Source organism: Artibeus jamaicensis, unplaced genomic scaffold (genome assembly GCF_021234435.1).
Source record: "Artibeus jamaicensis isolate MK-2021 breed Jamaican fruit bat unplaced genomic scaffold, CSHL_Jam_final contig_797, whole genome shotgun sequence".
In the NCBI taxonomy this organism is placed as follows: Eukaryota; Metazoa; Chordata; class Mammalia; order Chiroptera; family Phyllostomidae; genus Artibeus; species Artibeus jamaicensis.
In genome coordinates this window covers 988,465-1,015,739 of record NW_026521977.1, presented here as the reverse complement: position 1 = coordinate 1,015,739, position 27,275 = coordinate 988,465, and the positions used below count along the sequence as shown (strand labels likewise).

Here is a 27,275-nt window from a genome sequence, read left to right as displayed (position 1 = left end):
GTCACTGCATTTCTTTTTGTTTTTTAAATTGAGGTATAATCAACACAAAACATTATATTAGTTTCAGGTGTACAATATAATGATTTGAGATGAGACAGTTTTGCAGGTAAGAGACTTCTTCCCATTGTCTCCATCACAAAGCAGAGTGCAGCCTCGAAACTTGCCAAACCAGGCTGGTGCCACCAGCACCAACCAGCTCTGACAGGCTTTTGGGGTCCCTAAAAGTGAGGCTGTCCCTGGGGGCGGCCAGTGGCTGGGCAGGGTGAGGACCACCTCTCCCGGCTCCAGGTATCTTCGACGGAGCACAGATCCTCCGAGACCTGTGCAGTGAGACTCAGCATTTCAGTTTTTTTTTCAGGGGCCAACAGAATACCTGAAAGCTTATTTTTAAAAATTTTAAATGTTTTTTAAGATGTCACTGCTCAAATAACATAATCATACTTGAAACAGAACAAAGATTCAGAATTCTGTCACATAACCAGCTGTTTCACTTTTTTCATATTCTTGTTTAGTTGTTCATAGGCGTAACATAACTTTTATATAACTATAATCACAGAAAAGTTTCTCACACCAAAGATATGCATTTAGTTCTTTTAACTTAGAAAAATTACAGTGCCTATGTAAGAATTCAAACAGTCTAAAGTGTGGAGAGAAAATATAACCTTCCTCCTGCCATTTGCTTTGCCAGAGGTAACCACTGTTCGGTGATGAGCAGATAGTTTTGTAGTTGGCTTTCATTTTCTTGGCTTGTCATCAATGCATTTGTACATAGTCTTTGTAATTACTGGTTAATATTGCATTAATTGTGTGCAAAGAATCACCATTTCCTCTGATTACCCACCTTCCTTCTAACGAATCCAGATGGAATCTGATGCGAGAAATCCTATACACGTGTACAAATTAAATTTTGTCTGTTTGTCCCAGCCCTAAAGTGCAATTGTGTTTCCCAGAGCTCCAGTACAGCTATATTAATATGCAAACTTCTCTTGATAGAGCAAAGCAGTAGTCTAAGAATCTTTTGTTATGAGTTCATCCGAACAGTGAATATCTACACCCCCACCTTCCCATCTCGGCCTTCTATATAATTTTGCTCAAATCTGTCATTAGGTGTTTCCACATTCCACATTGTGACTAGCTGTTGACATGGACAGAGACAGGGTCATCTGTCAGGGTCATCCTTCCCGTGCCCAGCACCCAGCGTCCAGCGCCCAGTGTGCGCTAGGGGCTCAGATACTTGCTGAATGAAAATCAGAGTTCTTCTGGCACAGACGCAGCCCTGGGTGTGGAAATCTCAGTGCTTTATGCATTGATTCATTTTCCTCTCAGTGACTTGTAACCATGGAAACGGTGGGTGCCAGCACTCCTGTGAGGATACAGCTGAAGGTCCAGAGTGTAGCTGCCATCCCCAGTACAAGATGCACACAGATGGGAGGAGCTGCCTTGGTGAGTGGAGGCCCTTGTACTGGGTGAGAGTCTACCCCAGCCTGTCCAACCCTAACCCTAACCCTAACCCTAACCCTAACCCTAACCCTAACTAACTGTATCCCTAACCCTGACCAACTGTTGATGGTGTTTGGCACCAGATGCAGGTGTTTCCAGTGCACTTGTCCCCAGACGGTCCCATGCTGCTTCACATGTGGCAGTGGGAGTGGTTTAGGGAATGGGATCTCTTTCTCCATGTGTGACCTTGGAAAGCCCTTTCACCTCTCCTGGACTAGGCTTCTGAAGCTAGTGTTTGGGGGACTGGACAATACATCCTGAGGGGCTTGGGTGACACAAAGTTAAGTCTAGTGGTTTGTGATGACGCAGTGGCCTCTATGTCAGCAGGGGCCAGGGCTGCATATTGCTGGTGTGATGCCTGCCCCGTCTGTCATGGCGTGTCCTTTGTTAACTCCATTTTATAAGATTCTTTTCATCCTGGACTACGGGGACTGGTGTGAATCTGGAGCTTGCATTCCCCAGCATCTCTTTGGTAGGCACCATGTGCTTCAAACATCTTTTCCACACTTAATGTTCACTAAGGCTCTGCATGCCTTTCGCGTGCCGCGTCTCCCACAGAGCCTCAGTTCGCACATTTTTATTGAGTGAGCAGTCACATATCTCGCATTGCTCTCATGTCTGGGGTTTCAGCAGAAGCATTTGTGCAGGGGATGAATAATTTGACTCATTCAGTCTGAGAACTGTGCTGTTTTGTGTTTCTTGCAGAGCGAGAGGACACCGCCCTGGAGGTGACGGAGAGCAATGCCACGTCAGTGGCGGATGGGGACAAACGGGTGAAACGGCGGCTGCTCATGGGTAGGCGCCTCGCTCACTCTCCCCCGGCCACTGTCATTGTCTGTTTCCTTCCCCAACTACATCAGGCCTGAGCCTGGGACCCAGGTGCCCTCAGGCCAGCTGGGCAGGGGTCAGCAGCTCCTGTCAAGCCAGGGTGTGTCTGATTGTCACCTACTGCTGTTGCTTAACCATCACTGGAGCACCTGTGTTGTGGGAAGAGCACTGGCCCTGCCATCAGAATAGCCGGTGAATGACCTCCTGCACCCCCAGCTAGCTGTGGCACCCAGTGAACTGCCTCGAGCCTCCATTTCCGAGACTTTCTTTAAAATACATGTAATAAGCTCTGGTCAGTGAGGCTCGGTTGGAGCATAATCCTGTAAACCAAAATGTCCCTGGTTCAGTTCCTGGTCAAGGCACACACCTAAGTTGTGGGTTCAATTCCCCATCAGGGCACATAGGTAGGTTGCAGGTTCATCCCCAATCAGGGCATGTGAGGCAACCAATCGATGTTTCTCTCTCACTTTGATGTTTCTCTCCCTCTCTTTCTCTTCCTTCCTTCCTTCTCTCTAAAATCAATAAGCATGTCCTCAGGTGAGCATAAAAAATAAAATAAAATAGATATAATAAGATCGAGCTCTTAGGGTTGTCAGGAAGCTCAGTTAAGATACTAATATGCAGAGTTGCGCAGTCCAATGCCTGGGACTTAGTGGGTGGTCAGGGGCATTCAGTTCCCTTCCTTCTCAGTAACTGTGACCAGAGGGGCACTTCGGGCAGCCCCTAGCTCAGTGCGCTGATGTGTCTGTTATTTTTGTCCGCTGAGTCTCCTCTTCCTGACTTCAGCCCATGTTAACGTCGGGAGAGATGAATGGAGGAGAGTGGCACTTGGCTGTGGGGCGTGGGAGGGTCCGCCAGCAGGTCCTCCGGTGGAGCCGGAGATGACAGCAGAAGAAGAGGCTGCGCTGTGGGCGTGGGGGTCAGACAGACCCTCTGGCCCATTTTATTCTGGAGGAAGCTTGGCTTGACTTAAACAAAACCTATCTTTTGATAGTTTCTGGATTTAGCAGTCAGGTAAGATACTGAGCAGCCGTTGGTCACCAGGCAGGTAACATTTCTGAGCCCTTTGCCGCCCTATTGAAACTGTTGTTTTTGATGGCCTTAAATCAAAATAGTACATATGAATAATATAAAAACTTTAAGAACTTAATTACTACCATGAAGCTGGTAATGAAATGCATCATTTCCTTGTCTCCTGACTTGCCATTCCCTCATCCCATTTGCCCGAGGCAACAATTTTTAATTTTTCTAGTTGTTTCTTCTCCTGACTCCCCTTCCCCATGTTTCTGAAAAGTGAAGTCATGCAGTTATTTCTCTTTTTCCTTCTTTTATTGAGATACTATACCATTATTTCTTGATGTGTCGGTTTTAGAAATTAGCTTTTGACTTCCTACTATAGAACACTAAGTTTAAGTTCTCTTCTGCTCCCTCCCCATCTCTCTCTCCCTCCCTCCATACCCTAAACATGGTTTTATCATGATTTAAACTCTATTACATGTTTACATTATTGTGACTGGGCATTCCTAATTATGATTCACCTGTGAGTCCCGTAATGCCTGTGATTATATTTCCTTCGTTTGCTTAGTTTTCTAAGTACCTCTTACCAGTTCTCTTGCAAATTCCTGGCAGAGCTCTAGAACCCTTTTCAATGTGTTTGAAAATAGCAGTTAACTTATTAATTCTGTTTTCTTCTTAAGAAGTCTAGTCTGAGGTTCCCACTTGCTCTGGTGAGGCCTGTCTCTGGGCCAGCTATACATGGCTCACCTGGGCTTTCCCTTTAGCCCCAGGCTGAAATTCCCTTCACTTCACAGGTCCCACATCTTCTCCTTTGTTAATTTACTTAGGTAAATATAGATCTTTATAAAAAACATTGCATGCTTGAAAATGCCTTTTATTCCACTTTCACCTTTTATTGAGAATTTGGCTCAGGGAGGACTTCTGGTCAAGATGGCAGCACAGGTGAACACAACTTGCCTTTCTGCACAACCACATCAAATTACAACTAAAATATAGAACAACCCTCATTCAGAACCATCAGAAGTTGAGCTGAATGGAAGTCTGACAACTATGGAATAAAGAAACCACATTTGTCCAGACTGGTATGGTAAGAGGAGCAGAGATGCAGAATGGGCTGGTCCCACATCCAAGCATGGTGAGTAAAAGTTCAGGAGGGATATCTCCGAAGTGAGGAGTCCCAGCCCAGGGTTCCAGTGCCAGGAAGATAAGTTTCCATAACTTCTGGCTGCAAAAATCAGGATTGAGTTGGTAGAAGAAAATTTTGGAGACCCAAGCAGTTCCCTTAAAAGAACCCACATACGGACTTACTCAGATTCATTCCCTCTGAGCTCCCGCACCGGGGTAGTGGCTTGAAAGGCACCAGTGGCATATTGGGAGGAAGTGAAGTGACTGGCATCAAGGCAGGAGCTGGAAGATAGTTTCCTCTCAATCAAAATGGCAGGCAAAGGCCATTGTCTCATTTCTGAGCTCTCCTGCCACAGAGCCAAAGAGCTTGCAGGTGGGTGCCACATATGAGACTCCATCAACCTAGCTAACACTGTTTGCCTCTGCATTGAAGATCCCCTGAGACTCCATCCCACTCAATTTACAGTCCTACCCAAACTTAACTGTGACTTTTCCATGTGAATGTCTGGTTTTGGCTCATCCTTCACAACTTCCTAAATACTATCAAATAAGCAACAGCTGGTCTCAGTGGCTCCCAGCCCCTGTACCTCTTGCTAAGTGGCCCCAGGTTGGGCATTAGCAGCAGCCAGCCCTAATTCACAACTTGGCTCTTCCTGGGAATCTCCAAGTACAGCACAAGTAGCAGCCATCTCAGAATGATTTATAGCTCATGCAGGGTGGCCCCAGGCAGAACACAGGTCGAAGGTGACCTTGGTCTGTATCACCTGGGGAACCACAGAGCCTCCCCACCCAGTGGACAGCTACAGACCTTGTTGAAGCACCAGCACCCTGCCCTTGCATGGCTGATCCTCCATGGAGGGCAGAGGTTGGTGGTCAGTGGTCTCAGCCAGTCCTTGCAGCTGACTGGCCTGGGTAAATCCCTCCCACTGATCTGCCAACATCAACCAAGGCTCAACTACAAGAGGAGGGTGTACTCAGCCTATATGGAAGATGCACCTTGAATACCCAGCTTTGATGACAGGGGAGGCTATGCCACTGGACTGTACAGGACACCTACTGCATTAGGCCATGTTACCAAGACACAGAGTCAAAGCAGCTCTAATACATAGAAACAAACACAGGAAGGCTACCAAAATTAGGAGACAAAGAAACATGGCCCAAATGAAAGGACAGATCAAAATGCCAGAAAAAGTACTAAACAAAATAGAAATAAGCAATCTATCAGATGTAGAATTCAAAACACTGGTTATAAGGATGTTCAAGAAACTTAGTGAGGACCTCAGCAGCATAAAAAAGATCTAGTCAGAAATGAAGAATACATTAATTAAAGTAAAGAACTATTTACAGGGAAACAACAGTAGAGTGGATGAAGCCAAGAATCAATGATTTGGAATGTAAGGGAGCAAAAACCAAGCAATCAGATCAAGAAGAAGAAAAAACAATCCAAAAAAATGAGGATAGTGTAAGCAGCATCTGGGACAACTTCAAGTGATCCAACATTTGCATCATGGGGGTGCCAGAAGGAGAAGAGAAAGAGCAAGAAATTGGAAATCTATTTGAAAAAATAATGAAAGAAAACTTCCCTAATTTCATGAAGGAAATAGACATGCAAGTCCAGGAAGCACAGAGTCCCAACTGTGATGGATGCAGAGAAGCCCACTCTAAGACACATCATAATTAAAATGCCAGAGGTTAAAGATAAAGAGAGGATCTTAAAAGCAGCAAGAGAAAAGCAGTTAGTTACCTACAGGGGAGTTCCCAGACGACTGTCAGCTGATTTCTCAAAAAAAAAAAAAAATCTTTGCAGACTAGAAGGAATTGGCAAGAAAATTCAAAATCATGAAAAGCAGGAACCTATAGCCAAGATTGCTCTACCTGGCAAAGCTATCATTTAGAATTGGAGAGCTGATAAAGAGCTTCCTAGACAAGAAAAAACTAAAGGAGTTCATCATCACCAAACCATTATGATATGAAATGTTAAAGGGGCTTATTTAAGAAAAGGAGATAAAAACTACGAACAAATAAATGGCGATAAATATATTAACTATCAACAACTGAATCTAACAAACAAACTAAGCAAACAAGAAAAACAGACGCAGAATCATGGATACGGAGAGCATTTTGATGGTTTCCAGATGGAAGGGAGAAGGGGGAGAGTGGGTGAGAGGTGAGGAGATTAAGAAGTACAAACAGGTAGTTACAGTATAGCCAAGGGGATGTAGAGTTCAGTATAGGAGATGAAGTAGCCAGAGAACTTATACGCATGACCCATGGACATGAACAATGGTGTGGGGATTTCCTGAGGGAGTGGGCAGTGCTATGTGGAGTGGGCAAAGGGGAAAAAATTGGGACAACTGTAATATCATAATCAGTAAAATATAATTAAAAAAATAGAATTGGCTCATTATAGAATTCAGAGTTAGAAATAATGTTCCATGAGAATTTTGAATAGTTTTCAAGCAATCAGTATTGTTTCAAGAAGTCTGAAGTCATTTTTATTCTTGATCCTTCATGTGAACCTATGAAAGCTTCTCTCAGATGTTTTTAGGGTCTTCTTGTTCCTGGGGATCTGAAATTTCACAGTAACATCTCTCGCAACTTCTCCTTCCTATTATGTTGAGCACTCTGTTGGCCTTTTCAATAAGTACATTCAAGACCCCTGGCTTTGTTAAGTTTTCTCATATTTTTTTCTTTAATAATTCTCTTGACTTCATTTTCTCTGTTCTTGCTCTCTGGAACTCCTATTAGCTGGCTGTCATAACTCCTGTATTGATTCTCTAATTTTCTTCTCTTTTCTCTTTATATTTTTGTCTTACTTTCTAGGAGATTTTTTTCCTTTTCTTTGTTTTTTTTATCCCTTAATTTTTCTACAGGATTCTTTTTAAATTTCTGCTTTCAAGAATTTTTGAGAATTTTTCCCTGACTGGTGTGGCTCAGTTTTTTGGACATTGTCCCACAAAGCAAAAGGTTGCTGGTTCCATTCCTGGTTGGGGCACATGCCTGGATTTTGGGTTCAGTCCTCAGTCAGGGAGCATACAAGAAGCAACCAATCGATGTTTCTCTCTCACATTAATGTTTCTCTCCCTCTCTTTCTCCCTCCCTTCTCCTCTCTCTAAAAAGAAATAAATAAAATCTTAAAGGAAAAAAGAAAAAACCAGCCCTAGCTACTGTTGCTCAGTGGGTTGAGTGTCAGCCTGGGAACCAAAGATCACTGGTTCCATTCCCGGTCAAGCTACATGCCTGGGCTGTGGGCCAGGTCCCCAGTTGGGGTCGTGGGTGGCATGTGAAAAGTGAGAGGCAACTGATCAATGTTTCTCTCATACACTGATGTTTCTCTCCCTCTCTTTCCCCCTCCCTTCCCCACTATCTAAACTCTTAAAACTAAAATTTAAAAAAAAGAAATTCCAAGAATTTTACTTTTATCTTTTGTTGTAGGTACCTGTTTTTGTTTCATGGATATTTTTTCTTATCCCTCTAAGGAAATTAATTATAAGATTTAAAAAAACTTCTCTTTTGTTTTCTGTATTATCTTGGCTTCCTCCAAGTTTACTGTTTGTTTGATTTGTTGTATTTATTTCCCACTGCAGGCTTTCCTGAAATGTCTGGTGACTCTTGACTGACTTTCCATATTTAATAGTGAAATACCGAAAAGCCAATTAAATATTCTGTCAGCTGGTGGGCCTTATGCTTAGGTGTCTAGGTAATGACTTAGCCATTTCATTTGGAGAACCTCAGATGCCAGTGTCTGTATGTCTTTCACTTAGGCTGGTCAGTTCATCTTCAGAGGAATCTTTCAGTCTCCTACAGGGGGGATATAGGCTTGACTGCCAGCCTTCTGGCAGATGAGTGAGCAGTCAGAATTTGCCATCTCTCTTTTCAAGGTAGAGACCAGAGGTGTCCAACCTGCAGCCCATGGACCGCACACAGCTCAGGGTGGTTATGAGTGTGGCCCAACACAAAATCGTAAATTTACTTAAAACATTATGAGGTTTTTTTTGTGATTACATGTTGCAATGTATTTAATGAGTGGCCCAAGATAACTCTTCTTCCAGTGTGGCACAGAGATGCCAAAATGTTGGACACCCCTAGTGTAGACTTTCATTGACATTACTACCCTCCTCTGCTATAGCTTGTGCCCTTGAGTCCAGTTCTTTTCTGGCCCCATTTCCCCGGGATACATTTCTCTGTTGTAGCCCAATAAGGAGGGGGTAGTCATCTAGCTGTAGAATTTAGGGGGGAATTTGGGGCTTATTTGTTTGTTATATAGACTCTCAATCAGTCTTCCTATTTTTACCTCCACCCTCACCTCTGCCTCTAGAGTAACTTAGTACTTGCTATGCCAGTCAGTGCCCCTTCAAACATGCCACTTCCAGCATATCTGACATCTTTCAGCTAGTATCTTCTCTTTTATTATCTTTTAAAAATGTATTTTATCGATTATGCTATTACAATTGTCCCATTTTCCCCCTTTATTCCTTTCGGCCCTGCATCCCTGCTTCCCACCAGCATTCCCCTACCTTAGCTCATGTCCATGGCTCACACGCGTAAGTTCTTTGGCTTCTACATTTTCCATACTATTCTCAACCTCCCTCTGCCTATTTTGTACCTACCATTTATGCTTCTTATTCCCTATACCTTTCCCCCATTCTTCCTGTCCTCCTCCCCACTGATAACCCTCCATGTGATCTCCATTTCTATGATGCTGTTCCTGTTCTAGTTGTTTGCTTAGTTTGTTTTTGGTTTTTTAGATTCAGTTCTTGATAGCTGTGAGTTCATTGTCATTTTACTGTTTGTATTTTTTATCTTCTTTTTCTTAGATAAGTCCTCTAACATTTCATATAATAAGGGCTTGGTGATGATGAACTCCTTTAACTTGACCTTATCTGGGTAACACTTTATCTGCCTTTCCATAAGAAAGGATAGCTTTGCTGGATAGAGTAATCTTGGATGTAGGACCTTCCTTTTCATGACTTTGAATACTTCTTCCCAGGTCCTCTTGCCTGTAAGGTTTCTTTTCAGAAATCAGCTAATAGTCTTATGGAAACTCCTTTGCAAGTAACTGTCTCCTTTTCTCTTGCTGCTTCTAAGATTCTCTTCTTATCTTTAACCTTGGGTGGTGTAATTATGGTGCGTCTTGGTGTGTTGCTCCTTGGGTCCAACTTTTTTGGGACTCTCTGGGCTTCCTGGACTTCCTAGAAGTCTTTTTTTTTTTTTTTCCAAATTGGGGGAATTTTCTCTCATTATTTTTTCAAATAAGTTTTCAATTTCTTGCTCTTCTTCTTCTCCGTCTGGCACCCCTATGATTCAGATGTTGGAACATTTAAAGTTGCCCCGAAGGTTCCTAAGGCTCTCCTTATTTTTTTGAATTCTTGTTTCTTCATTCTGTTCTGGTTTATTTCTTCCTTCTGCTCCAAATTGTTGATTTGAGTCCTGGTTTTCTTCCCTTCACTGCTGGTTCCCTGTATATTTTTCTTAATTTCACTTGGCATAGCCTTAACTTCCCTTTAGTATGTGAACTAAAATCCCCAAAATTGGGAACATACTAAACCATTTCTGTGGGCATTCTGATGACCGGTGTTTTGAACTCAGCATCATTGTACCCTCTCCCCCTCCAACTGCAAAGAGATAGGTTGGCTGTCTCTTTGTTGCTTGGTTCTATTTTTGGAGGTTTGATCTATTCTTTCATTTGGGCCATATTTTTTTTTTTGTCTCGGCCCACCTGTTATACTTTAAGGGGCAGAGCCTTAGGTATTCACCAGGGCAGGGTGACACACGTTGCTTTGTTGTGGTGCTGTATGTGGGGGAGAGGCCTGAAAGGGAACAGTGCCTCTTGCTCTGCTCTCAATGGTTTTCAGTCACTTTCCCCACTACCCACAAGCAGATTGGGCCCTTCTGGTGCTAATTCCCAGGGTAGGTGGGTTTGTGTGCCTTCTAGGACCCTGTGGGTCCCTCCAGCGAACTCTCCTAGGAGGCTGGGAGTTGCTCCTGTTGCTGCAGCCCCTACAGATCATTGCCGTTAAAGGTTTTGAGGCTTCATTTTCCCATGCTGGAACCCTGGGTTGTGTGGTCTGTTTTGCTTCCCAGTTTTTTCTCCCAGTTTTATCTGCATGCAAATCACCCAGCCCGCCAGCTGCCACCTTACCGTGCATCCTCTCCCTTCCAATTGCCCATCTCTGCCCCTCCTACCAGTCTGCATGAATGTTTCTTTTTTAACTCCTTGGTTGTTGGACTTCTGTACAGTTCGATTTTCTGGCATTTCTGGTTGTTTTTGTTTTTAAATTTGTTGTTGTCCTTCTTTTGATTGTGCAAGGAGGCACAGTTTATCTACCTATACCTCCATCTTGACCAGAAGTCAACATTCTCTCCTATTTTCTTCATCCTTAAGGATTTGTTCTTTAAAACATCATTTTAGTGGTATTTTCAGAGGAAACAGATAAACATGTATGTTCTGTCTATCATATCTACTCAGAACTAAGCTTATACCCCCACATTCTACAAAAAGGTAGTTATGATAGTAAAATCAGGTTTCTGTCTGCCTACATGCTATCAATTGAATGAATGTTGAAGGGCATTTGTCTGTTACTTGGAGTAATTGCATGAAATGCAGGACTACAAGACCATTTTGCTTATAGTTCATCTCTATAGATGCTCTTTAATGACTGTGGCTAACTTTGTATGTGGTTCTGACAGCTTCTTCTTTCATGGAAAGTAAACTTTTGATCTGAGTTAAATGGCAGTTGTAAGGAGGAAGCCATTGGTCTGCAAAAAGAGAATGGTTGGGATGTGCAAGGCTTAGTTTCTCTTGTTTTGCCTGTTACTAATATTGAAGGGGGAGAATTCAGGATTAAGGAAGGACCACCTCCCACCCCTTTCCTCTGTTCTGTATTCACATCTAGCCTGCCAGGTATTTCACACTTAGTAGGTCTCTGGCTGTGGATCAACAGGAAGTTTTAGTGGATTCAAGTCAGTCAGTGGAGGGAAAGGCTCAGCAGGTTGGGGGAGGCATGTTAATCCCTCTGACCACCCCATCAAGCTTCCCTAGGAAATGTCACTTTTTTTAGATGGGTGGAGGGGTTGTACCTGTTCTCCCTCTTTCTCCCCTGCAGGTGGCAGAGACTTGGGGGTAAAACCATGAACACCCCACCATGCTTCTTGGCTTTTATGAACTTTGTTAGGTGTGAATATTGCACTAATATCTCTTTCCTCCCACCTGTATTAGCACTTTTCAGGAAGCTAACTGCTTTTATATACTTCCTTCTCAGAAACGTGTGCTGTCAACAATGGAGGCTGCGATCGCACCTGTAAGGACACCTCGACAGGTGTTCATTGCAGTTGTCCCGTTGGATTCACTCTCCAGTTGGATGGGAAGACCTGCAAAGGTAGCCTGTGACTCTTCGTGCTGCTAATGTGTGGGGATAAATGCACCTCTTCCCCTCCACACCTCTGGCGTGACTCCAGATTTGCTTATAGTTTATATTGATGCGAGCTTTTCTTCCCTGGGCTAGTGGAAGTTTATAATTGAGTGAGCTTAACTAGAACCAACTTAATTACACTAACTGTTGAGAAGGTCAGCTTCTACAAGTATCAAATAATCCATTTCAGGCAGCGGCCACATTAGAAAAAGGCAAAAGTTCAAAGGAACATGTGTAAGAGGTAATAGCAACCTATCATAAATAACAGCCAAGATTGTTATCTGGAAAACCTAATGAATAACTGTACCTTTAACTTTTGCTGATGAATAGAGACCCCGATGACCTGCTAGTATTTCATGGGCGAGACTACGAAGGTTTAGTTCTTCACCATGATAAAAAGTAGATAACCAGTTACCAGTACCAGCTGAAACTGAGAAAAGATAAGATTCATTTGAGTATCAGAATCATTTAAAAGCATTAAGGCTATTTGATCATTGTGTAATTTGCCAAAACAAATGTTCTACTTCCTTATAACTTTAATGATTAAACTGGAATGGAAAGTATACCAAAGGGAGCCACCTTATCTTGAGAGAGCAGGATAAGGATGAGAATATAATAGGACATCAGCATTCTGTCCCATAGATTGTTTCCTAATACTGATCAAGGGCAATACAAGCCACAGTTCTCAAGGGGACTAGGCTCTTGTCTTTCAAAATTGGTTAAGCCAGGCAAGAAAACATATGTAAGATTAAAAACAGCAGCGAACATTCTGAAGTGCGTCTATGGGTCTGTTTTTGTTTCAGAGAACAATGAAGCACACACAATAGCACTTCAGGGATTTGTGGAAAACGAGGCAAGTATGGCTGTCTGACTTGCCGATGCTTGCCTGTTACAGATATTGATGAGTGCCAGACCCGCAATGGAGGTTGCGACCATTTCTGCAAAAACACCGTGGGCAGTTTTGACTGCAGCTGCAAAAAGGGATTTAAATTATTAACAGATGAGAAGTCTTGCCAAGGTATGTGCTGAAATGTAGCTGTGCTGTGCAACGCCTCCTGGTTGGCGTGGAGAACACGAGACCCCACTCTGGCAGAGACTGGCTCACTGGGCTTCTCAACTGAGTCATTAACCCCACTTCCAACCTGTGTCTCACTTATTTCATCTTTTAGGTAGCATGAAAACACTGATGTAGCTCACAGGTATATTTTGGAAATCAAGCTGTGAATGATTAGAGAACACCTCAAGGAACCCATCTGGTGTGATTAGAGCAGAGCTTCCTGCTAGGAATGCACTGAATCTCAGAATGCACATAGGGTTGTCTTAGGGTGTTGAGATAATGAATACTTTCCTTTTTCTTTAATGATTAAAGCAGAATGGAAAGTATACCAAAGGGAGCCACCTAATGAAGGTCCGTTAACATTATGGATTTTATATACAAAATTTAGTGGCTAAATATGCAGATTTAGTTAACATACCTTTTCCAAGCAAAAAGTTGGGGTCAACCCATAATCAGGATCATGTACCCATTGGTCTCTTCCTTGTAGCACTTGTTTGAATGGCCTTGGAGCTTGGGTAGAGGGAAGGGGAGGATGGAAAGGAGGCAAGGCTGATTGGTCCTTGGGCAGGACTGCAGACTCAGAGCATCCCTCCCACATCAGGGTGCGGCAAGGGAAATTCTCTGGGTGGCAGCTGTCGATATGTGAATAACTGTTTGAGGTGGTGGTAAACGCTTTTGGGTAGGGGCACCACTTGTTTTTTCAGGAAGAAGGTCTCAGAAAAGACCTGCTATTATGTATCCTGGTTCCATTTCTAGAAATAAGAAGAATCTAACTTAATTTTGTTAGAAATCCCAGAATTAAAACAAAATCAGAAAATAATGTCTGACTTCACTTCAGGTACTAAAGATATAATATCTTTTTTAAAAACCTTGTAGTATGAATTAGATTTCTCTCTGGGATGTTTCTTCTTAATACATGTTTTGTCGTGCAATTCAAACATAGTCCCCTTTAAATTCAGCGAGTTCATTCTAGACAATTACTGTGGGTTTTCACCCATTTGGCTTGGAAAGCAAATGTGCTGTTCTATATAATGTTTTATAACATATAGAGCAAGGAATACTGTTTAAGCTGTGTAAACACATTAAAAAGAAATTAGAAAAGTGATCTCATTATTTTTGGCAAAGCAAAAGCCTGTCACAAGCAGCCAAAGTCAGCTACTGGAAGAGTCCACTTTCTCAACAACTGGCTGATGTTAATAACAGAATTCATGGCGTGACATCAATTACTGGGGAAGAAACAGACTTTTTCTCATTTTTCACTGATCAGTCTTGGTAGTACAAATATTTGCACAGAACAGATTTATTGAAGAAATTGCTAGGATTTCTGGGAAAACCTAGGGAAGAAGAGGTGTTGCAAGAATTTGCCCTTTTTATTTCACTTTTTTGTTCTTTTAGTTACTCCCAAATGTTTGTGTTTTTTTATTAACATAGTTTCTTGCAGCACGATTGATATTGAAAAGAGATATAGCAATGGTCTAGTTGGCTTCCACTGAGTTCCGCTTTGGTCCTGGTTTATTCATTTGGAGACATGAGTTATAACTCTGTCAAAGCCCCACAAAGAGGTGAGGAAGTGAAGCTCTGAAATTCTAGTCTGCAGGAAAGATGTGAGGACCATACCAGGAAAGAACAGATGATTAGATCCACAAATTCGGTCTTGAGACAAGTTTTTAGGACCTCAGCAGAAGCCAGGGAAGTCTCCACACTGAATCAGGTCGGACAGGCCCTGTGGGACTGAACCATGGGGAGGAAAACCGAGGGATTGGCCAAGAGGATCCATCTTGGAGGTTTAACACCAAATTTCAGTGTCTGCAATAGAAAAGTAGCAAGGATGTTAGCATTAATGTAGTCTTGTAGTGCAGGAGGCATGAAAGCCAGGATCAGCTGGCCTCCTGGGGCTGGAAGACTCATTCTGGAAAAATCAAAGAGAAAGGAACCAGATTTATCTCCAACCCAAGTGTATTCTCCTTTCATTTTCCCCTAGCTTCTAAAATTACTATTGCTGTTTTACCAACAGTAATATAACAATAATAATGCACAGGCCGTGCCTTATCACTTCCAAACTCATTTTAGGTACGTTATCTCATTTGGCTTCGATTCAATATTTTAAATTACTCAGCCGTGCAAATAAGCATGGGTGAGAGAGACCAACTGGCCTTTTAGGCAAGCGCAGTTTGCAACAGAATTTAGAAAGCAGGGTCCTGGCAGTGAGGATGCTTTTTGTGGGCCGCTCAACACTGTCTTTAACACAAGCGAGTGGGAGAACGGGCAGATAGTGTTTCATTCTGTTTGTGTTGTTTTCCCCAGTAACTGGTATTGTGGTAAAAGTGTTCTCTCTACCCATCCTTCAGAATTGGTTTCAAATCTCCTCTCCCTTTGCAATTGCAGATGTGGATGAATGCTCTTTGGACAGGACCTGTGACCACAGCTGCATCAACCACCCTGGCACATTCACGTGTGCTTGCAACAAAGGCTACACCCTCTATGGCTTTACCCATTGTGGAGGTGAGCAGAATGCCCCATTTGGAGCATTCAGAGGAGACTGGGCCTGTAGAGGAACAGGACTTACCCTTAAGTTCTCCCCATTGGGGGATGAAGAGGATGTTCCAGTTCCTGTACAGTAGTATTGAACCCATCAACGCAAGGGGAGCATCTACTAAGGGAAGTCTGCCCCCATTTATCCCTTTAACACATCAAGTGTGAAATGGAGCAGACAGAAGACATAAGCTCTTCAGCTGTGAATTCTTTATTGAGTTTACTGATGCAGTTATATTCAGAGAATGGGAGGGTCTCTCAGGAGATGGTACTCTACCCACTGCAACTTCCCAGCAGATAGTAAAATCACAGTCCTCAGAGAGGGTTGGCAGAACACCAACGATTCCACAGCCTTGCTCTGTGTAGGAACTGATTGCAAAGCCTTGTTCAAGTCCTTCAGTGGGTCCTTAAGCAGGCCTTTAAGCTGGACCATTGACTTTCTCTCTGCTCGGTGCCCATTTAGCAGCATGTTCGGATGTCCTCTGTCCTTATGGTCAAGTAGACTACGGCATCAATCAGATGTGGCACCAGATGACTCCCACTCCGCTCCCCTGACCATCACGTTCATGCAGCAGTCTTTGAGACTAGAGATTCAGGTTCTGACTCCAAAGATCCAGGGCTTCCAAGGTGATGCTGAAGATATGAGGATTTGGGAACCACTGGCCTAAATACTTTCTGCTCAGTCTTTGTGTCCTGTACTTAAGAAGAATGGATAATAGTGATTTGCTATAGACAATGTTATCTTTCTTCTTTTTTTTGACACATTCTTGGCATTGCAAAAAACACACTCTTCCAGTCCATCAAGAAACCCCAAGGGCATGCTCCTTGAATACAGATGAGTATCTGGGTTTTAGTTAGAGCCACCTTTGACTTGAGCTCAGTCTCAGGTTGATGGAGATTCATGCAAGTCATTTTCCTTCTCTGTAGTTCAACTACACGAACTGTCCAGTGGGGAGTCCTAATTCTGTCTGTTTGCCTTAGCATGTAGCTCAGGAGGATGGCGGAGTTTTAAGTTGGAAGCCTGTGCAGCATCTGAGTTCGGATATCTGAAAGTAGGGTGTGACCCTCGCTGAGTGTCCCTAATTGGGGAGTGGTTGGTCAAGAATGGAACTTGAGACTGTCCTGGCGAGGCTTGTGCAGGGAAATCCCCTGAGTGGAGAATGGGGTCAGCTGGTGCCAAGGACACATCCCAAAGGCAGTCAGCATCTCCCCTTTGTTTAGTGAATTTCAACCATGCAACTCCCCTCCTGCTCCTTCCTCAAGCGAAGGACAGTTTCCACCAGGTCAGCAAGGGGCTGCTGTGACAGGAGCGTGTTTTGTTCCCCAGACACCAATGAGTGCAGCGTCAACAATGGAGGCTGTCAGCAGGTCTGTGTGAACACGGTGGGCAGCTACGAATGCCAGTGCCACCCTGCATACAAGCTCCACTGGAATAAAAAAGACTGTGTGGGTAAGACTCCGGCAGCGGCTCACCACAGGCCCAGCGGCGCTCTCCCACGTCTGACTGGACCCGGAGTGCGGCTGACCATCCCGCCCCTGAATTCTCCTCCCCTTCGCTGTAGCAGCCACTCTTGAAATAGTTCAAAAACAGGAGATACTTTGCAGGCACTTTGGCATTGCCACTGTGCTTCTGCATAGGTTGAAACTCACTTCCGTCTTCCTGGTTGCTTTTTTGCATGAGAAAAGCAGCATACAAGTAGCTCCTTTACGTTGGTGGGAAACACTGTCTGGTGTCTTGTGTTCTGTGCTGGATGTCAGCTCTACCTTCTTTTCTTGGGGCCTTTGATCCATGGGACCCAGCCATCTTTGTGACACCTGGACTTGTCCTTCTCTTCCTGTAAGTGACTATATTTTGTCCTATCTAGAAGTGAAGGGGGTCCTGCCCACTAGCGTATCACCCCACGTGTCCCTGCATTGCAGTAAGAGTGGCGGAGGAGACAGGTGCTTCCTCAGATGTCACTCTGGGATTCACCTCTCTTCAGGTGAGTGGATCCCAGTCTCTGGGGCAGGTTGTCATGCCAGGGCTCAGTCTTCCCAGCCTTTAGGTGTTAGATGATGTCAAAGGGCTTCCCCCAATCACCTGAGGTCACTGTTTTGAGACCCCACGTGCTGGGTGTTTTCTTGGTGGTCCGTGTGCAGGAGGGTTGGGGGGGGTCATTTTTGTCTGCTACCAGGAGCAACTGTAACCTCGCTGACGTGTGACAATCCACATTCTGTCTGTCAGGACTGCAAGAGGCCTACTCTGTTACCTGCGGCAGTTCCTCTCCTCTCAGGAACAAACAGCAAAAGTCAAATGACTCTGCTTTCGGGGGTAATTACCAAATGCGTGTCCTCTCTGGGGCTCACTGTGCTCAACGGGTTTCATTCCTGGGGTGCTGCTCTTGGGTGTTGGCTCCATTTTCTCTTTACCTCCTCAGTACCGTGAGCATGTTAGAAGACGTTCTTGCCTGCAGCCGGGACGCCTGACATCTGACTTACTGTGTAACAGACACTTACTTGGTGTCCCTGTGTGCTGGGCAGCTCTGTGCTCCACCCTGGTGCCTTCGTCACATTGGGCAGAGGCCTGCAGAGCTCCGGGGCCAGAAAACTCAGGTCTCCCAAGCTCCCTGTGCCCTGGGGCACCTCAAAGGCCCACCAGGAAAGGGTGCCTGGGCGCATGGTGTTGGTGGAGAGAGACATGGATCTGACATGGGGAGCAAGACTTCTGTCTGGGGAAAGGACCTTGAACCCTTTCTGTTTTGTCGAAAGACAAAGAAATTGCAAGCTTTTAGGAAGCCTCCCTCTCAGATTTAGACATCTCTGTGATGTGTCATGAGAACATGTGAATGAAGAAGTGGTTCTCGATGGCCATGCTACATGTATGAGCAAAGCTAGGAACCCAGAGCAGGACAATAGCAGCTTGCATATATTGACCAAACAGTTAAAGTATGCCAGCTACTGAATTTCTTGCATTAGTTGATTTAATCCATATTACAACCCTCTGGGGTAATTTTACGATTATTGTCACTAAGCAGAAGAAGAAGCAGGTTCAGAGAGGTGAAAGAATGGACTCTAAGTGGCTCCTATAAGAAATAGTGGAGCAAGGATTTTAACCAGACAGCCTGAATCCAGAGTGGCAAGTATAACCCTTCACTGCTTCTCTTGCCTGACCTGGGGGCCGAGTCGGAGCAGATGTCGTGCTGTTTCACCAACTCCCTCAGTGAAGGTCACATGGCCATTTAGGTCACCCAAGGGTGTGCAAGCAAGTTGTTAACAGTAATTCAGCTCTCATTCTGTACCAGCTACTAGGCTGAACTTTTTTTTTTTTTTTTGCATTATCTCGTTAAATTCTTACAACAAGCTGGTAATGTAAGTACCATAATTATATTTATTTTATAAATGAAAAAACTGAGAATTGAGGAGACTAAGTTCTCATCATGAGTTGAAGAGCTAGAGTTTGAGTCCTGGTCATTGGCTCCAGAGCCTAACCTATGGTTAAGACCGACTGTGGGCGGAGAGCCAAGTTTTGCACATGAGCCCCTCAAAGTGGGGGCCTCCCGATCCTGAAAACCCTGGCCACATTTCGTGAGTGCCATTTTGTCTGGACTGGTGGCTCCCTCAGCCCTGTCCTCCCCCGCCAGCCTGAGGTAGGAGAATCTGCCCTCCTTCCCCATCTGCCTCATCAGTCTTGCCCTAATTTGAACTAGGGGATTCTCGTTTTGGGGTGTTTTTTTTTTTGGAAAGACACAAAAAAGACCTCCTGGCTTATTTCACTGTTGAGGTTGCTCCAGGCCCTCCTTTTGTTATATGTGAGCCCTGGATTCATCTCAGATGGAGGAGTAAGTATAGCTCATAGGAGGCCTCTGGTGTCCCCAGGCCCAGGTGATGGGTACTCCAGGGTCCAAACCTTCCTCGGTCTCAGGGTGAGAGAGGGGTGTGCAGTGTGCAGTGGGACCCAGCCAGTGGATAGCTCACCATCACCCACCTGGGGTCTCCATTCCTCTGCCTCTCAAGGTAACATCTCTCACTTGTTTCTTTCTGAAGATGTCGCCACCGTCAGGACAAGTGTAACCTTTAAGCTAAATGAAGGCAAGTGTAGTTTGAAAAAGGCTGAGCTGTTTCCCGAGGGCCTGCGACCAGCACTACCAGGTACGGAATCAGATGGCTGGTGCAGGGAGCTTGCCTGCATGTTGGGAAAGGGGCCCGGGACAAGCCCGAGCCCTTCAGCTGGGGTTGAACAGTTTCGAGTCCCCAAGGACTCTCTTTCCAGGAGGAAGAGAAGGCTAGCCTAGCATCCTGTGTAGCTCTGAGGTTAGGCGTCAGAGTGTCCTTTGTGAGGTACAAATGGTGAAACTCTGGGGAAACCTGTAGGTTCACACGAAATAGTAAGGCCTTTCAGATGCATTGGCACTTTGCCATCATATTGGGTTAAATTTTCTAGATCTTCAAGTTTGCTTGAAATAGACACCAAAGAAATGGGAAAAGGTTTGGCTCAGAAAGGGTAATCTCTCATGAACAAAGCTGCGGCATCGGTTTTCCTGCTGGATCTAGTTCCCCGAGGCTTCAGCAGAGCAGACACCATCCAGCTGGCCTTACTGGAAAGAGCGGAACCCTCCCTGTCCCCGCCGGCTCACGTCTCCAGTGTTGTTGCCTAAAATGATTTTGGAGATTTTAAAAAGTCAGGATCCCAGTAGTAGGGAGGCTTCTTTCCCCAATCTTCCGTCGTGTAAGTTAAGCAAATGGACAGCTCCCTGTGGCCGCGCTCCCCTGCCCATTGTGAGTAACTACCCAGATTAATGTGGGAGCCTCCGTTTGAGGGGATACTACACAGCTGTCAAGTACACGTTTCACAAAATGTTTAGCGACGTAGGGAAATGTCCTTGCTCCATGGCTAAGATGGGAAAAAGGAGAGGAACACTTTGTATATGTAATGCAGCCCAACTTGTATAAAAACAAAAGGGGAGGGAGAAAAAACTGGCCACGTCATTTGTAGTGGTTGGAGCTGGGTGAGAGAATGACAGGCGATTTTAATTTTTTTCTGCATTTTCCAAATTCTCCACAGGGGGCATTTATATTTTTAGATCAGAAGGAAAAAGCATTCTTTAAAAATACTCTTGGTCTTTAGTTAACTTAATGATGTTGTACTAATGTTCATTTCTTAGTTTTGATAAATGTACATGTTAATGGAAGATGTTAGTTAACATCAGGGGAAACCTGGTGGAGAGTATACGAGACCTCGCGGTTCTGTCTTAGTAACTTACCTGTAAATCTAAACTTATCCTAAAATAAAAAGTTAAAAAAAATAGATAAGGGAAAATTGAAAGGGAGAAAGGCTCAAAATGAACATCTGTTTATTTTGAGATTTAAAGTTAGCCTTCTGAAAAGGTAAGATCTTAGGGGAAATGGACAGAGGGCTGCTGGTGAACTGTGGGGCCTCGGGCGTCCTTGTAATGGTAAAGAAGGGCGCACGCCCGTTCAGGAAAGCAGGACTTGAGGACAGACACAGGTCAATCGTGTGGATGATATGTGGACCAGCTCTTGGTTCGGTCAGCGATCACTGATTGAAAGGTTCCCTGGGTGGAACCTTTCAGCCATGGGTGCAGGGGCGAGAGCCAAAGTCAGGCATGGGGTCGGGCACAGCCCTGCCTTCCCCAACACACACCCACCCTACACGCCTTCACGATGCCGTTTGGCTCTTTTGCTTCTTTGTGCCATGCGTTGCTCCGGGTTATTTCAGAATGAGACCTCACTGTTGGTTGCTTCCCAGCTTTCCCTTTGGGTTGGAATTACTTCAAGGTCAGTCTGCCTGAAAGTTGGAGTCAGTTTCCTTTCTACTCTTGTGCTCATTCCCTGTTTGAAGCCTCAGCCCCTGCTTGGCACGTCCCAGTCCAGCTTTAAGGAAACCACCTGTGAGAACACGAGTGCGCCTTAGCAAACCATCAGTCAGAGATGCAGGACGACCCCAGTTCCTGCCTGCCACACGTGTGGCTTGTCAGTCAAAAGCAGCCAGCTTCTGTCCATGAAAAGACCTTTCAAGTGCTAAATCGTTGAGTTACACAGGAGGCAGTGCTGGCCCTTCAAAAGCAAAATGTCATCGTGTTCCGTGCTGAGGGCTTTCAACGTCTTGGCATCTAGAATTAATCATTCAGTCCCTTGTGGGTTGTTTTAATGAAATGTTTACTGAGCTCTAGCAAATGTTCAACTGAGTGCTTTGCCAGAATCTGGCTTCCGATCATTTTGTTTCTTCATACAGAGAAGCGCAGCTCAGTAAAAGAGAGCTTCCGCTACGCAAACCTCACATGCAGCTCCGGCAAGCAAGTCCCGGGAGCCCCAGGCCGACCACGCACCACTCAGGAAATGCTTATCACTGTTGAGTTTGAGCTTGAAACTAACCAAAAGGAGGTGACAGGTTGGTTTGAAAACGGTCTTCGGTGCCAGGCTTCTCACAGCTTGCTCCTTATTCCTTCTCCTTCCACTGTTATCATCCTTCTTGGGGTGGAGGGGGGAAGTTGAGCAACCACTGAAGTATCTCCTGTTTTTTTTTCACCCCTCCCCCAAACTAAACTGAATTGGTTTGGAACCTGATGATTTTATCTGCTTCATGAAAACCCAAAGCTACCATGTTGGCCAACAAATTTCTGTCGTTACCGAATGCTGCCCGGCCTGCTAGGTGCTCAGCTCCAGGTCTCTCCCATCTGACCACAGGGGCCGTGGGTAGTGGCGGGCCCTGCGGTCGGTCTGATTGCACTCACATGCGGCAACCCGATGTCCTCCCCCACTGCTGTCCCTCTTGTTTCTGTAGCTTCTTGTGATCTGAGCTGCATTGTAAAGCGAACGGAGAAGAGGCTCCGGAAAGCCATCCGCACACTCCGGAAGGCTGCCCACAGAGAGCAGTTTCACCTCCAGCTCTCAGGCATGGACCTGGAAGTGGCTAAAAAGTCTCCCAGAGCATCAGAACTCCGGACACAGGCCTGTGGAGTGGGCCAGAGCCACGTAGGAAACAAATGCGGTGAGTGGCCTGCTGGCCAGAACTTTCTTGCTAACAGAACTGTCTTCAGTTCCATAAACACTAAGGATAACCAAATGTCTGGCCCATCCTTCCCTCTCTGGGCTCCCTCGAGAGAACACCCTGGCCATCTACTCATTCAGGAACTACATGGCGGTGTTTCTCACGTCTGCTGGACCAGGAGCACCCCAGCACCTGGCATGGTACCTGGCTTGTGGAGGACACTAATAAATGTTTGCCGAATTGAGGGGCAGAAAGGGAGAGGCAGGGTGATGAGAAGAGGGAGTGTTGCCCTTTAAGGGTCTGAGGGACAGGGATCATCAGGTAACCGTGGTCTCCTGGCTGGGGCAAGGCTGCAGGTATAAGGCACTATGAGCCTTCCACACACTCCACTATCCCAGTTTCCCTCTTAGCTGCCTCTGGCTTGACCCATGGGGTCAATGCACAGTCTCCTGTTTGCAGTTTTGTACGGAGGTGAGGCTGGGTGCTGCTCAGCTGCCTTATGAGACCCCTGAGCTTCAGCCCAGGGTTCCTCGTAGTGTCAGCTTCATTTACATTGGGGTGTGTGTGTGTGTGTGTGTGTGTGTGTGTGTGTTAAATCAGAGCAACGTCGATTCTATTCCTTTGATGAGGTTCCTGGCAAGAGGAGCCTGGGCAAGTGGTTCTAGGGTGGTCAGTCTTGAAATGTGTTTATTTTGAGAGACTGTTCTAGGCAGTTATGGGAGATTCTATCTACAAGTCTTAGAGAAGATTGAAGAAAGAGGCTCACTTCACAGTAATAATGGTAATGACTTACTGAGTTCTCTCCTGTCACAAGTACGGCACTGTATCTAAGCACTGTAGCTGCCTTATGTTATTTAATCCTAACAGGCGCCTCACTGGGTAGGTACTTTTATCTCTGTTTAACAGATGAGCAAACTGGAGCTCAGAGGTCTGAGTTCTCTTGCTCAAGGTCACATCGATAGGCTGACCCCAAAGCCTGTGCTCTGGTCCCAATTAAGGTGAATTTTGATAACTAGACCCAGAGTAAACTGACGTCTTTTCTAAAATGTCATTAGAATCACATGTGTTGAGAAATGAATCTTGAGCTAAGGAATAATAAATCAGTGTCTGTGAAGAAGCAAAGCTGGGCCCTTGGTACTCAGGAGAATCATCAGCTATAACCTCATAGCCCAAATCCGTTGCTTTGCTGAAACATGGTAAAAATCAAGTGTAACTGTCCACCAGAGGCTGGTTCTCAAGTAGTCTTGACTTCTATTCCAACTGACTCTCTCACAAAAAAAAAAAAAAAGCAGTAAAACACAGCTGGTTGGCTTGTTCCCATTTGTTTCTGTACAAAAATGCTGATGCAAGTTGGCTGTTGCTGCCCGGCTTTCCTGGGTGAGTTGCAGAAACTTACAGGGGTGGGGAGACCAGTCCTCCTCCTGGCCCCTCAGAGCTAAATTGTACCCCATTTTCCCCAGTTGCTACCTGTTAAGGAGAGGCCTGGTAGGCTCACCAGCTGGCCTTTGTGGCCAGTTAGGAATTCAGGCAAAAAAGTGTCAAGGGCCCCGTGGACTAACACCCAGTGAGAGTGTCACCCATACTAACATGGGTGTGCTTCTGGCCCCCACAACCATGCCAGCTCATAAAGGACGCTCACTGTGGGGTTTGTGAATGTGTCCCGAATGCTCGGCATGCTGCGTTAGCTTGGAGCTGTTGCTGAGGCAGGTAACCTGTCTTGTCTCAAGAGCTCCCTCTAGCAATGGATGGATTTTGCAGCCCATATGGGACCAAACCAAGGTCACTGTGTCTGACGGCAATGTTGAAGATTTTACCGTGGAGTGGAAACAGCATGAAGAATTCCCAGTGAAAATCCCTCCTCCGCTGAAGGGAGGAGGTGGGTGTAAAGAGCTGCTAGGTATGTTAAGTGGAAAGGCTCTACCCAGCAGACTCATGGCACAGGCAAGCCACTGTGTGTGTGTTAGTGTGTGTATCTGCCTGTCTGTCTTATATTCCTGGTCTACTTGATGGTGTTAGAACTTTATACACACCAGGCTTACTGGTAGTTTCTGAACTCCGATGGTGCACACACAGAGACAAGCCTACAATCATTCTCTTTTGGAAATTATTTTCGGTGTTTGCAGAAGACACTTCAAAAAGTGTTTTGAGTCACCTAGAAGAAGAGATGGAACCATTGTATTTTCCCTTTCAAATACTTTTGTTTTAAATTCCAAAATAGTGCATGTTTCAAATGGTACAGAAACGTGTACAGTGAAGGTGAGAGTTCTCCCCTCAGCTCCCAGTCCCGTTCCCCAGATGTATCACTGTCAATAACTTGCTGTGCATTTTTCCAAAGTCTGTTTTCATGCACACATAAAAATGAAATTTTATTTATTTATTCAATAAATATCTATGGGGAAACTACTGTATGCCAGGTACTATTGGAGGTGCTGAGAACCTAATAATGAGACAAAAGAGCAAAAGTCTCAGCCCTCACAGAGTGTGCGATGCTAGAGGGGGAGAGAGACCATGTGGCAGAGGGTGGTAAGGGTGTGAAGAACCGGTGAGCAGGGAACTGGAATAGATAGTGCCAGGGCAAAGGGGAGGGGTGAGGAAGTGTGTACTCTCCTAAATGCAGACTATGGTCAAGGATTATGGTCCTGCAAAAGGCCATCTGGGCAGAGATGTTAAGGACTGAGGAAGTAAACGCTGGGCATGGGGATCTGGGAGAAGTCCCAGGCAAAGGCACCAACAAGTACAAGAGCCCTGAGGCACTGGAAAGAAGGCCAGGATGTGAGGGCTGAGGGAGGGGAAAGGGAAGAAGTCAGAGCAGTAGCCCAAGGCCAGATCAGCTGGGGGTTGGAAGTGGTGATGCAGACCACCAACTTCGAACCTGAGAAATGAAGCCAATGAGGGATTTGGGGCAGAGGAATAACAAGAGTTCTGACTTGTGTCTTAAAAGGACAGCTTTGGCTGCTGCGTTGAAAATAGATTATAGATTTATATGTGAAAAACATGTAAAAATATATCATATAATTTAAAAACATTTTTAAATTTTAATGTATATTTAGAGAGAGGGGAAGAGAAGGAGAAAAACATCAATGTGTGGTTGCCTCTTGTGTGCCTCCCACAAGTGAGGACTTGGCCTGCAACCCAGGCATGTGCCCTGACTGGGAATCGAACCAGTGACACTTTGGTTCACAGCCTGCGCTATCAATACAATTTAAATAGCGGTATATATAACTATATAGTAGATCACTACATCTTTCTGTGATAATAGACGAGCTAACTTATATCTTTTAAAGCTTCCTAGACCTTTTTAAGACACCAGTATTTATTAGTGATATAAATAGCCATCTATTGCTACCCTATTGATGGATATTTAAATTTTTTGTAATTTTTCTCTTACAAACAATGCTGCAATGAATTATCTTTTTTTGTGTGTGCATGGCCAATATTTCTGAAGGATAGACTTATAGAAGTCCAATTGCTGGGTCAAAGGACATGCATATTTAAAACTTTAATAGATTCTGTCAAATTGCTCTCCAAAAAGACCATCTTAATATGTACCCTCTCTGACATTGCGTCTGCGTGTTTACTGCCCCACATCATTGCTAACGTGGGTTAGCTGTCACTGGTCTTTTTAGCCTCTGCAAATCTGATAAGCGAAAATGATGAGGTCACCTCAACTGCTTTTTCATTTCTATTAGCGAGACTGAACATGCTGTCATATATCTGTGGCTATTTGGACTTCTTCTTCTGAGAATATCCATATTCTTTGCCTATTTTTCCATTGAATTGTTTGTTTTTCCAATATCATTTAAGAAATAAAATTTAAAGTCTCAAGTTACAGCCCTGACTGGGTAGCTTAGTTGGTGAGAGTGCCATTCCGAGCATCAAAACAAGGTTTCAGATTCGATTCCTGGTCAGGGCACATACCTACTTTTGGGTTCAATCCCCTGTCAGGGTGTGTGTGGGTCAGCGGGGTTGGGGGGCAGCCAGTTGATGTTGCCTCCCCACATTGGTGTTTCTCTCTCTCTCTTCCCCTCTCTCCCTTTCCCCCCTTCTTTCTCTCTAAAAATCATGTCTCTAAAAATGAACATGTCCTCCAGCAAGGATTAAAAACAAGTCCCAAGTTACATCATCGAACAGTCCCTTCTGACCAATTAAATACTTTCTTATAGTCATTTTTACATAGTAATGTCTCATTAATTTTGCATTTAAGGACTTTTGGGACAGGCTGCTCTGCAGGTCACGTTTGTATCTGCTATCTGTGATCAGTTTCAGCAAGATGGGGGAAGAAGATAGCAATCACATTCTCCAAAGAACAAATTCCTTAAGCCCCATCGTAATTCATGAAGTCCTTAAGAGCTAAAGAGGAGTTAGTGATCACATGGATTTCTAGCGGTTATTTGTTCATAGCTATTTATCCTTTCATAAAGAAAGAATTATTTGAGAAATATACTTGCTACTATATATGACTATATTTTTGTATTGGATTATTCTTAAAACTTGCTGAGATTTTTAAGACACAATCCAGGCAGCTGGCAAAGTGGGAAGTACTTTAATGCCTATATTCTTGAGAGACTAGGAAAGCCTAATTCAGCTTTTAAGAGCTGTAGTTCTCCTCTGCAGCAGTTGAGAAAAATGAATTCAAACAGTACTTATCAAGATACCACTCTGTGCCACTCTATGAACTTGGGACGAAGCATGAGAATATAATGGGTGAGGGGCCTGCTCTTAGGAAGTTCACATTCTAACAGACAGGCAAGGACAAAAGAACGATTAGTCCTGGCCAGGGGGCTGAGCTGGTTGGAGCATCGTCCCATACGCCAGA

The 27,275-nt window shown here is 44.7% G+C and overlaps 1 protein-coding gene across 4 annotated transcripts in view; it reads left to right on the top strand.

The window, feature by feature from the left end:
• The window catches only part of SCUBE2 (signal peptide, CUB domain and EGF like domain containing 2), a 71,636-nt gene that overhangs the window by 21,656 nt on the left and 22,705 nt on the right, over positions 1–27,275 (top strand). Inside the window, exons 6-16 of one of the 4 annotated variants that reach the window (XM_037133884.2) lie at positions 1,327–1,443; positions 2,206–2,295; positions 11,733–11,849; positions 12,778–12,900; positions 15,325–15,441; positions 16,799–16,921; positions 17,340–17,453; positions 17,696–17,782; positions 19,495–19,599; positions 21,704–21,859; positions 22,253–22,459. In XM_037133884.2, the coding sequence (XP_036989779.2) occupies positions 1,327–1,443; positions 2,206–2,295; positions 11,733–11,849; positions 12,778–12,900; positions 15,325–15,441; positions 16,799–16,921; positions 17,340–17,453; positions 17,696–17,782; positions 19,495–19,599; positions 21,704–21,859; positions 22,253–22,459 (1,356 nt within the window). Of the gene's footprint in view, positions 1–1,326; positions 1,444–2,205; positions 2,296–11,732; positions 11,850–12,777; positions 12,901–15,324; positions 15,442–16,798; positions 16,922–17,336; positions 17,454–17,695; positions 17,783–19,494; positions 19,600–21,703; positions 21,860–22,252; positions 22,460–27,275 lie in introns of all 4 variants that reach the window. The other 3 variants (XM_037133883.2, XM_037133885.2, XM_037133886.2) reach the window with 3 other exon arrangements.